This window comes from Eublepharis macularius, chromosome 16, assembly GCF_028583425.1.
Source record: "Eublepharis macularius isolate TG4126 chromosome 16, MPM_Emac_v1.0, whole genome shotgun sequence".
Taxonomy (NCBI): domain Eukaryota; kingdom Metazoa; phylum Chordata; class Lepidosauria; order Squamata; family Eublepharidae; genus Eublepharis; species Eublepharis macularius.
Genome location: NC_072805.1, coordinates 5975145 through 5986482, shown reverse-complemented (window position 1 = coordinate 5986482; position 11338 = coordinate 5975145). Strand labels below are relative to the sequence as shown.

Below are 11338 nucleotides of genomic sequence, written 5' to 3'. Positions count from 1 at the left end.
GAGAGAGGAGGGCGTGTTACACGGAAATGCCAAGAAATGAAATCCAAAAGAAGACTCTGCAAACAAAGTCCATATGATTATACAGGCAAAAGTGGGCTCGCCTTCAATGGCTCTTTTCAGCTTCTGTGGAAAAGTAGCTATTGGCGACTGGGTTGGGGAGGGGGACACCTTACCCCTTCCCACAGCTGAAGCCCTGAGGTGATGCAATTTCTGCCCAGACTGCTGAGGGTCGAAGTTAAGACGTTCAGTAAGGCAAGCAGGCATACTGACAGCTCTCAAAAGGCAGCTTCCTTGGTCTCACCAGAAGCAGGCCTTCCCTCAAAAGCAGGCATCAACTGGAAGAGGAACTGTAACTGCTCAGGTTACTTGGCAGTACCTGCCCTGCCTTTTCTGTCTTTTGTAGGGAAATCAACATAAGTGGTCTATTAAGAAGGTTGCTTGTTACCCAGCTATTTGTAACCTAGTTTTATACCTTCTATTCTCTCTGCTGTGTGGAATATGTTACACGCTATGAGCCGTAGAAAGTGCATTAGCCAAATGAATCCCGTGCACACGTTCTGTTCCCAGGTGATGGTGACCAGCTAGACAGGACTTCAGGGGGGGCGGGGGGGGGGGAGGCAGCCCGGCTGCAGAAGACAGCGCAGGCACACGTCGAGAGAGAGAGAGAGATTCTGCACTGCAGGGTCTGAATTCTCCTCCCCCCTTGAGAGATACTGAAAACGTTTCTTTGGCTTGGATGCTCAGCTAAGATTCCTTGCTACCCATTTCTTTTCTTTCTCAGAGCACATATTTGAGTAGAAGCTTAATTTCCTCCGCCCTGTCGATGGGAAGCAATGCAATAGCCACTGAGAAGGAAGTTCTTCCAGTGCCACTCTCCATCTTTATTTCTCTACTTCTTTTTGATAGTATATTCTGAGAACTGTTAATTCCAAGAACTGACATTAACTAACTACATTCCCAGAATGCATGAAGAATGCATTCTTCCTCCCCAATATATTCTGGGAACTACAACTCCCAGAATGCACCAGAGGAAATGAAACAAAGGAATAAAAGCTGGGAGTGAGACTTTGCCCATAGCTACAAGTTGAATTTGATGACCCCCTGCTGAGGTATGGGGGGCGGGGGGGGGGGAGAGGCCATAAAATTCAGGTCTTATGCAAGGCGTCCCTGCAATACAGGAGCGCTCCCTCTCACAATATGGGGTTCGGTGTAACGATTAGCCATTCAGGATTGTGAAGTGTAGTAATTGTGTGGCTAAATAGAAAGCTGAAGCTCAGTGCAAATCCAAAATGAAGCTCAGTGCAAATCCTCTGGATATATTAATGGGGACGTGGACACACATGGGGGAGTCTTGGTTAAAGCAAGGATACCCTAAGTTATAAAAGGTGGTGTGCAAAATGGCCCACCAAGCTTGGGGAAGTTTTAGTTACCACGTCTCATCTGAATGACATTTGGGGTTGTTTCCACTTACAAAGGTGAACACTTAATGAATTCAAATTCATATTGGAAGATGTTTCAATTAAAGTATGTTCAGGAAATTAATCACTAAAATCTGCAGCCATTAATATTGGCTAAAATGTGCAAAAAAGTGTTTTTTCTAAACTACTAAACAATAAAATTATTTCATCTCAGAACTCCTTTTGCATTACAAAAATCAGTGCAAGAACCTCTTTGCGGTTCATTATGGCTTGCCACGTTGACCCTTTCATATAAGCTGTACATTTCTTGAAGAATCTAATCTGCAGAATTCTATTCCCATGATCTATAGAGGTAGAAGATTTCATTTTTGGAAAACATAATTGAGAAATACAACTTTTGTTCAATATTGGTGCTTGAATTATTGCCCCAAACTGATTATTTTGTATGATAGTACAAACCGCTTTTCCAGCACATCTACTAAAACCCACTAACCTATCACTGAAGTTTCTACAAGCTCTCAAAACTAAGAACTGCAAGATGCTGGACTGACAGCCAACCAAAAGTAGGTGGACACTCTGCAGATTGCATTCCATATCATTCTAGGTTATTTTGGGCTGCAAACAAGGGCACCGCAGAGAAGGGCACATGAGGCAGCAAAGCACTAGAAGAAAGCCCAGTCAATTAGAATCTGATAGAACATGGAGATTTTAAAAAATAAATGTGGCATTAAATGGTTGAAAAAAACACTGGTCTTTAAGTCTGGATCAAAGTAAGTATCTTGAGCAAACATGCCGAGCCAACAATTTCCAGACATAAGTTCAAATTGTCTTAACCACAATACATCAATGGCAATGGAGCTTTTGAATTACCAAATCTTTTGGGGGGCTCTAGAGAAAACAAGTTTATTTTTGGTATATAGTGGTTATTGTCTAAATAATCAATCAAGAAGGCACATTGATTTATTAAAGGGGAGGGCTATCTTGCAAAAACCCACCACTCTTTTCTTTAACCAAATTAAGCCCCCGCCCCTGCCCCCCAACACACAGATATCTTACTGAAAGACAATGAAAGATCAGATCGGCATAGCCAACTGAAGGTAAATCAATATTGATTTACAATCTGCAATAATTTAAACTGTGATTCTGTAAGACACTTTACAAAATAAATAAGTTTCACAATTCTTTTCAACACAGTTGTACAGACACTTACAGAAGATGGTGACCAGGTCGGCCTTGAAGATAAAGAACTTCCAAAGTGAAGATTGTAGTACATGTGTTCTGCTAGAGCAGTACCATCTGGAACAACTACTTGTCCTATCTTAAAAAAACACCCTGGTTTGTAACAGTAATGAGCACTAAAAACACACTCACAACCACCATGTAGCTGCTTCAAATATTACAGCATTGAGGGCTATACACCATGCACTTCCAATATGGACCAATCAAAAATATAATGCATGATGTAGCCCTTTTGAAAAATAATTGAGTGGACAGAGGGCACGTTTGGCACAAGGAGATCGAGAGGCATACCTACATTTTAAAGGTCACTTTCATGTCTTCCCCAAAGAATACTGGAAGTTGTAGTATGGTCAGAGAGCCGAATACTCTCTTAGAAATTCAAAGGCACTCTCACAGAATTAGTTTCTAGGGTTCTTCATAGGGGAGAGGAGGACTATTAAGCAACTTCATAGATATAGGCAGCATAAATATATCTTATGTGACAGCATCAGCAGGGCTGAAAAGCTTAAAAAGTAGCATCTATTAACACTAGGTCTAGTGTCAAATGCATAGGTTTCAGACAGAGATAGAAGCCAAGATCCAAAAAACTACTGTAGGTGCACCTAGCAAATTGCGTGTGACCCATGGCATATTTGACTTTTTAAGCATCCCATCATGTTAGATCCACTTCTGAGCAAGTTTCAAGTGTAGTTTGCCATGCAGTGTGGGGTACTGCTGCTATAGAAACGTACGTCCAATGCCCTCTTGGGTATCCCTAACCAGAATCACTAGCCTTCCTGCAGAAGCAAACATTAAGGGCTGAAGGCTTTAAACAGCAGAAAATTTCAAAAGAACTCTTTGATGATAGAGTGGCATTCAACCCTCAGAGGAGGCCCCACCCACTGGGCCACAAGTCCCCACAGAGCTGCTTTTTTGTAGATCTGATTGGAGGGCCCCTCTATTAGTGCTCACAAAGACACAGCAGAAGCACCACCCCCCTGCCCATGCTTGGATGCATGCCATGCTGGCAAAGATTCATCTTTAGTTAAAGCAGGTTCAGAGAGCCCCCCTCCCCACAAAAGTTTCCCCTTGCCTTTTCTTTCTCTTTCCCCTGTCATTCCCACCCGTCAGTCCTCTGACGCTCTGCACCCGGTAGAACCTCCTCTCCCCAATCAAACTGATCTTTCACGGGGGCGGGGGGGGGGGGGGAAGGGACTCCATGCCAGAGGCCGAAAGGAGGAGCACCTGGAGTGAAAGGTCACCTAGCTGGATGGGGGTGGGGTGGGGGAGAAGGCAAGGGATAATGTTAGGGGTGTGTCTCTCTCTGAACCCACCGGTGCTGACTTGTTCTTTACTACAGAGTACCTTGTGGGGATGGAAGTGCTACCCATGGCTCTGACCTTGATACTGGCTGGCTCTTCCTCTTCCTATCATATGACATGTCACATTGCTGTTATGACATGTGACCAGTGAGGCCCACGCTGCCACGTGGATCTGGAGAGGTTGAAGACCACTTTGTTGGCAGGTTCCAGATTCAACAGAATTAATGACTCACTGCCACCCAAATTTAAAGTCAGACCAGATTACTGCCGTATTCATAAGCACTCTACAATCAATCTTCAATACGAAAATAACCTCTGGCAAGATAAATTCCAGTTAACTCAATTTTAGCTTCACTTGTGTTTTGAGATCAAAGCACAGCAGAAGTAATTGTGCAAAGTAGTTTGTTCCCACCCATCAATATTGCTAATGTCTTTATATATCATATAAAACCCCAAAGCCTTAATACATATCCTTGTAGATTTCTTGTAGCAAAGGATGTAAATGGGCATCAGATTCAGTCTTTTTGATTATCTGAACAAGCTGAGCATGCTCTGTGACAAGCTGCCTGAGGTCTGCCATTTTCTGCAGAAGTTTTGGAAAAAGGAAGATGTCGTCAGGATGGTTGTTTTGCAAGTGAAGTTTCAGTACATGCACAATGCTCTCCTGCATCTTTTCTATGTGTCCGATGTTTACAAGGCCCGGGCGATCTGTTTTCAAAAACAAAAACACACATCACATGAGTGTATAACTGTTCATTCGCAACAAGGAATCATAAAAGCCCCCCCCCCCGCTTGCTCTGAGGGCTTGTAGCCTCAACATACAAATATCCAGGGCTTTTTTTCAGCTGGAATGCAGTGGAACAGAGTTCCAGCACCTCTTAAAAATGGCACAGAGGGCAATCTAAACTCCCCTCTGTCTGGAGATCAGGGGCGGGGCCACCGGCCATGTGACCATTTTCACCGAGGGCAATTTAAACTTTAAAAAACTCCCCCCTCGTTCCAGCTGACCCAAAGTGACATCATTGTGTAGTCCTGGGAGCGTGCACTTTGCGCACGTGCATGTGGTACCAGGGGCACCACCTCCTGCCAAGAGTTGCCCCCTGTGCTGACAACCCACTGAGTTTCACCACCTCTTTTCCCAGAAAACCCCCCCTGCAAATATCACAGAAGAACAGGGAAATGCAGGCTCATTCTGCATCATCTGCAAAGGAATTATTTCCAGACTAACATCCCATGGCAATTACTTTTCAGCAAGTTTGTCCCTGGCTGGGTCTTTAACTGCTTACTGCAGTGATTTTAAATCCCTTAAATAATTCTGGGCACAGTCCATCCAATCTCTTACCTCACTTCTCTTTAATCACTCCATTATTAGCCCCTTGATGCAAAAAGATGCTGTCCCCCTCTCAGACCACTACTGGCTGCAAGTAAGAAGGGGGAGCTGGGCAAAAGACCCCTCTTCACCTGCAGAGCTTCCTTCACCAACACAGCCAGAATGGTAAAAAGTCCGGTAGCACCTTGAAGACTAACCAACTTTATTGTAGCATAAGCTTTCGAGAACCACAGCTCTCTTCGTCAGATGCATATTTGTAGCTTTTGCTACAAATAAATTGGTAAGTCTTAAAGATACTACTGGATTCTTTACTATTTTGCAACTATAGACTAACACAGCTAACTCCTCTGGATCAACAGACAGAATGGGAAGGGAGGCATTTCCCAATTCTCCTCCGTACTGCTGCTCCAGAGTGGCCTTGTGCCACTCTGTCCATTGGGTGTGTTAGGGAGATCCGAGGATGGGGAGGAAGGCTTAGAGGACCTGACCCAAAGTATCTACAATGGATACAATTGCACACTTTTTGTCCTCTTTGTTTGAGTGGGAGAGATTTAAGCACCGCCTTATCTTTCTCAATGAAGTCAATGGCACCAAAATATTCTGAGAATGGGCATAATCCAGCTAAAGTGAATTTTTTTACTAGAATATCCTCCCAACTTCAAGAGAACTGTAATTGTTTTAACAATGTAGTCAAACATCATTGAAGTCTGCAGTGAACTCAGATGCTCACTAGTATAAACACAGCTCTGGGGCCCTGGACAGATAATAGCCTAATAATTTTTATGCCAATAAAGGTTGCTGTGCTGCTGAGAGCCAAAATGACTTAATGATAAGAGATCAGCCGCCTGCCGAAACAAGAACGGTGTTTTAAATACAAGTTAATTAGGCGAAGGAGAGTGACCAAAAAGAGGAAAATGTTAGCTGGTGGGCGCTGTATAAACAAATCACTCTACATAACCTCTTAATTGCAGTGCCTTAATAGGAGATCACTATATCAAACACACATAGTCTTCAGTGGACATTTTGGTAAGATAATGTTGAATTATGCCCCACAGTCTAGTGCAAAGGTGGGCAATGTGGCACACCAGGCCATTCTGCTTGGAGTCCAGGGCCAGATCTCTGCCCAAGCACTGCAGGGGCCAGTAGTACAAGAGAAGGCAACAGGGCATGGCTCATACCCGCTACAAGCCTGCATAGCTATCAGCCAGGTCCTGCGATGCTGCAGGATCTCTGGGGCTTGGCTTGCTCCACGCATTTGGCCATGTGCAACCTGCATTCTCCCTGTTTTATTTACCAGCATACCAATGTATTCACAGGTAGACAGCAATTTTGTTTGGCACTTGGGTCAAAAAAGTTGCCTACTCCTGATCTGGAGCCACGTAAGTGCCTATTCTCCCACATTATAACAACTTTAAAAAATGAACAAATTCTGTCCAATGTAACACGTTAAAATGGGAAATACAACACAAAACCAATATTAACACAAATAAGCTTTTAACCCACAATATATGTTTTTCATCCTCTTACCACCTATCCCCTATTGCCACTTATTGCTATACTTTTGTTTAGATTGTAACGCTTAACCATACTAAACAGAAAGTTTTAAGTTTGAAGATAGTTATATTACAAGCAGAGAGCTAACACGATCATGAGGACAGAAGCCAATTGTTCTTGCACTGTTTAAGATAAGTAAAAAAGTTTGAAAGTGGAAGGCGTATGACCTCATCAGAAGAGGCAAAAGGCTGGACGTGGCTGGCACCGAGGGTGCAAAGCTCCTGGTGCCAGCTCAGAAGGGCATCGACTCACCCGAGGACCATCTGGGGCTGTGCAAAGGTGGTGGTGGTTTATGTTGCTTTTGAATTCTCTGTAAACTACTTTGAGTTCCTTTGGTGGACAGAGAAGGATATAAAAAGTTTTAAAAGTTTTTAAAAGTTATTATTATTTAAATCTTACCTCCACAACAAATTATAGCAGCCACAAAGAGAGAGATGTCGCTATCGTCTAGCTCCATTGCATTGAATTTCATTGCAAAATCAAACTTCGGTTCCATAATGTCACAAAATGGCTTCCTTAAACTTTTGAGGAATTCTCGAGTTATAAAACCATTTCCATAGGCTACTAGCATCCCATCTTTGTTCATTACAGAAGCTAACATGGCAAAAATGGCTTCATAAACTCCGTATTTTAACAGCGTCACCTGATCATTCAAGTCTAGGTTTGAGAAGCCAGGGATAGATTTGGCAAATTCAGTAAGTTCCGTTACAGCCTCAACCGAGGTGCACTGGCAGCAATGAAAGATTCTAACTTCTGCCTCCTTGTTCTGGATTCCATTGGCCACCAGCTTTGCCACCAGTGTCTTCTCTGCCATACACAACGTGTCCATGTCATGTATAACAAATGGCTACAAAGAAAGATGCTTGTAAATGTTTTAAGACTGTACTTTCATTATTATTAATACGCATCAAATCCCTTCTTAAAAGAGTTCTCTACAGAACTTAATATGATGGGGACTCATAACATTAACTGTGCAAGAAACATCTAGAATTTCAATAGTGTTAAGAAACAGAAGTGACACCTCCAGTGCATTTTTTTTAACTCATGCATTTGCTTGCAGACATACTCACACAATCTTATTGAACACAGTCTTACCTGCTTGCTATTGAAGGTGGGAATGTACTTTGCATTTTATAGCTTGGCTAACTGGGGAAACCATTTCTTCCACATTCCTTAAAACTTCTTGACTGCTAAGAAGTCAAAGGAGATAGCGGATGGGACCAGAGGAGCTGGCTCAGGCTCACCCAACCTGCTTGCACCCTTCAGTCAGCAGAAGCCAGGCTTTTTCATACTTTGAACAGATGTAACAAAGCCACAAGCTACCCCCTTCTGTTTCCAAACAAGCTCACCGTCTGGCATTGAGAAGGGGGCTGCTCTTAGAACACACATCTCTAGACCCCCTGGGGCTCATGGAGCTAACGGCACATCTTTGCAGCCAGGCCACTATCCAGCCACAATGCTGCACTTGTGGTCCAACTGCGGGGGAAGCAGCCACAGAACACTTATACATTGATTGGATTATAGTTAATTGTTGCCTGAATAATTTCATAGATATACATGCATTTGAATTACCATGAATATGATGTATTTTAATCTTTTCTTTTTTAAAGACCAATAATCTTTAAGGCTATATTACAGATAAGAAAACAGAATCACTGGAAAAATTTACAACAATTCCAAGACAGTTCCAACCCACTCCTGTTATGGTTTTGAAGTAAGTACAGTTAAGAGTACAGAGGAACACGACAAAGCAGAAATATCGTTTCATCCCATTCTGAACTAGATGCCAGGAAACTTAGTGGAGGAATTAGGAAATTGCAGGCATGTAAAGGACACTCTTTCCAAGTCTGTCTTAATGGGACCTTGGCAAAATAGGTGCTGCGAGATTTCCCAATTACAGCAGGTGACTTTTCTGCAAACATCCAGCTTTGTGGTAATCAATTAATCTGCACATTTGCTCACATTGCCAGTGTCACCAAACTTCACATACAGTCAGTCCTAAGAAAAGCTTATAGCACAAGTGCCCAGAAAACCTTCTATTTTTGCCTATTTTTTTTAAACAGGGCAGCCAGCAGATAAATTGCATAATAGTTTATTTGCTTAAATCTACAATAAGGCACACATGAATGAAACACTAATCTTGAAAACATGTTAAAAGGGCACCATGTGTTAAACGAGGCATTCCTTCCTTGTGAGACACGGCAAAACACCTCTAAGGGCAGCTGAGTTCTGCTGTTTCGAAAGTACTTATAGTTAAAGGACATATATATATATATTGTTGTTTCCTGCAATTAATTGGACCAGTTAGTCAAACCCTGTGGTTAAGGCCTAGTTTTCTGATAAATGGGTTTCTTCTGTTTTGCAACACACACTCCCTTTATTGTCCACAACTACTACGGACGGGCTTTTGTACCGGGTACAAAACGGTTGACAAGCTGCTACAGATGAGAATGGTTAACCTTACTGAACATTCTACTTGTTACAAATCTGCTCTGATTTGCCGTCAACAGCAAGAAGAGCACAATGTCTCTCTAGCAGAAAACAGAATTTTATTTCTTGTCTTAGATGTATTTCAGTTCACCCGCAGTTTCCCATACTTACTGGATTGTTACTGGTTTTTCCCGCAAGGATGAGTCTGGCTTTCACCTTGTTCATATTAAAGTTCTTCAAATAAGCTTCATAAATGTTCTTGGCAAGTGATTTCAGATCTGCCATTTCAGAATTTTCTACGCAGTGTTCACCTGTCAGAACTTCAGCCTTCAATTTTGCCTTCTCTGATCTTGGCATACGTCCAAATCGGATGGCTGAGGGGAAAACAGATACACAAACTGTACAGTATATTTTTGTTCTTCAACTAAAACATTAATATTATAGATCCAGAGGAGTTAGCCCTGTTAGTCTGCTGTTGCAAAACAGTAGAGTCCAATAGCACCTTTAAGACTAACCAACTTTATTGTAGCATAAGCTTTCGAGAACCACAGCTCTCTTCATCAGATGCATCTGACGAAGAGAGCTGTGGTTCTTGAAAGCTTATGCTACAATAAAGTTGGTTAGTCTTAAAGGTGCTACTGGACTCTTTATTAATATTATGTAACGTTGTGAGAACACAGCAGGTTCCTAGCCCAGTCAACATAACATCAGGCCCAAAATGTACCTGAAGGACTGTCCACTCTTGTACAATCCAGCCTGCCACTTAAGATCTTGAAGATGGCAACCAGAGACAGGGTTTTTCCCAGTCTCTTTTCCGTTGCTTGTGGAATGCATTTTTAGGTGCCAGGCCAACGCTTTTCTGTTTGTCCAGGTTTTTAATTAAGGGGTTGATTCTTAAAGCCAACTTTAGTCTGTTATTTTTAGCTGTCAGTAGTCTGTTTTTATGCCGTATGTCCTTATGCTGGGCTGGGCTTTTTACTGATGGATTTTAATTAATACCTTTTAATGTTTTGTTTTTATTAGTTGTATTTTATAACTTGCCTCAGGCAGGTTCCTTGAGAGGTGGCACCAACATTTTCTAAATAAATAAATGCAAGCTAGAATTGTTCTCAAGATTTAGGCACATGGTAGAAATTGTACCAGTTTTCCTAATCTGGTGTAGCCGGCACACACGGCACAGAACGCCTGTATCAGAGACTCCTTCAGTAGCGTGGATTCTGTGGGGGTTTTTTCCTGAGCTTGATATCTGCGCAAGAATTTTGGAATAACATGCAGTTTTTAACCGGTAAAAACAGCTTGGACGTATCCTAAATTTGAGACTACCTGTAGCCTAAAAGTTTCACTGTGATCTCCAGTCTGTTGAAAATGGTTCCTAGAACAATGAAGGCAGCAGCCGTGCAGCGAAGGCCGTCCCCAGCTCTGGAAGCCCCTTGCCCCTGAACTGCAGCAAAGCCGAAACCCAGGTGTCCCGCAGAATTAGTAAGACCTTCCCATTTGTACAAGTGTTTAGAAATAGGAGATGGAAAGGGGTTCCCTTTTCATGATGGTTTTGTCTTAACACTTTTATGTTCCAAGTCTCATATCATTATTCTGTTCCTTTTGTTTTCTCCTGCCATACCAAGGAATTGAGGCATCTATGCTGCTCACTAAGGGCTGGGTTTGCTCAATAAACAAAAATAATGTGGCTTATCTTTACCCCTGAAATTCAAATCTTCCTAATAATGGAAAACAGAGAGCAGGAGGATGACAGCCACTAGTGCTGTTGTGTGAGCCCTTGTACACAAATGTGTGCAACACTTCATATGAAGCTATCTTTCACTTGAAAGCAGGGCCAGATCTAGGGTTGCCGGCGCCCTGGGCAACCCAAGTCTGGCTGTTAGTGTGCGCACCCTCAGCACAGAGCGGAATGTGCTGCCCACGCAGCAAGCTGGGTGCCCTGTCCTGCGGGGCAGGCGAATGGCATGGGTGGCCTCCCAGCCCCCCTGCGCTGCCTTTTGCCTGCTGTGCAGGACAGGGGGCGCGTGGCAAGCTGGCCACCCCGTCCTGCAGGGCAAGCGAATGGTGTG

At 43.0% G+C, this 11338-nt stretch overlaps 1 protein-coding gene across 3 annotated transcripts in view; it reads right to left on the bottom strand.

Moving 5' to 3' along the window:
* The window catches only part of PPARA (peroxisome proliferator activated receptor alpha), a 39989-nt gene continuing 28651 nt past the window's right edge, over positions 1–11338 (bottom strand). For all 3 annotated transcript variants that reach the window (XM_055000307.1, XM_055000309.1, XM_055000308.1), the window contains 3 exons: positions 9444–9646; positions 7242–7689; positions 1–4666 (listed from right to left, as the gene is read on the bottom strand). In XM_055000307.1, the coding sequence (XP_054856282.1) occupies positions 4419–4666; positions 7242–7689; positions 9444–9646 (899 nt within the window). In that variant the 3' untranslated portion in view covers positions 1–4418. The remainder of the gene's footprint in view (positions 4667–7241; positions 7690–9443; positions 9647–11338) is intronic.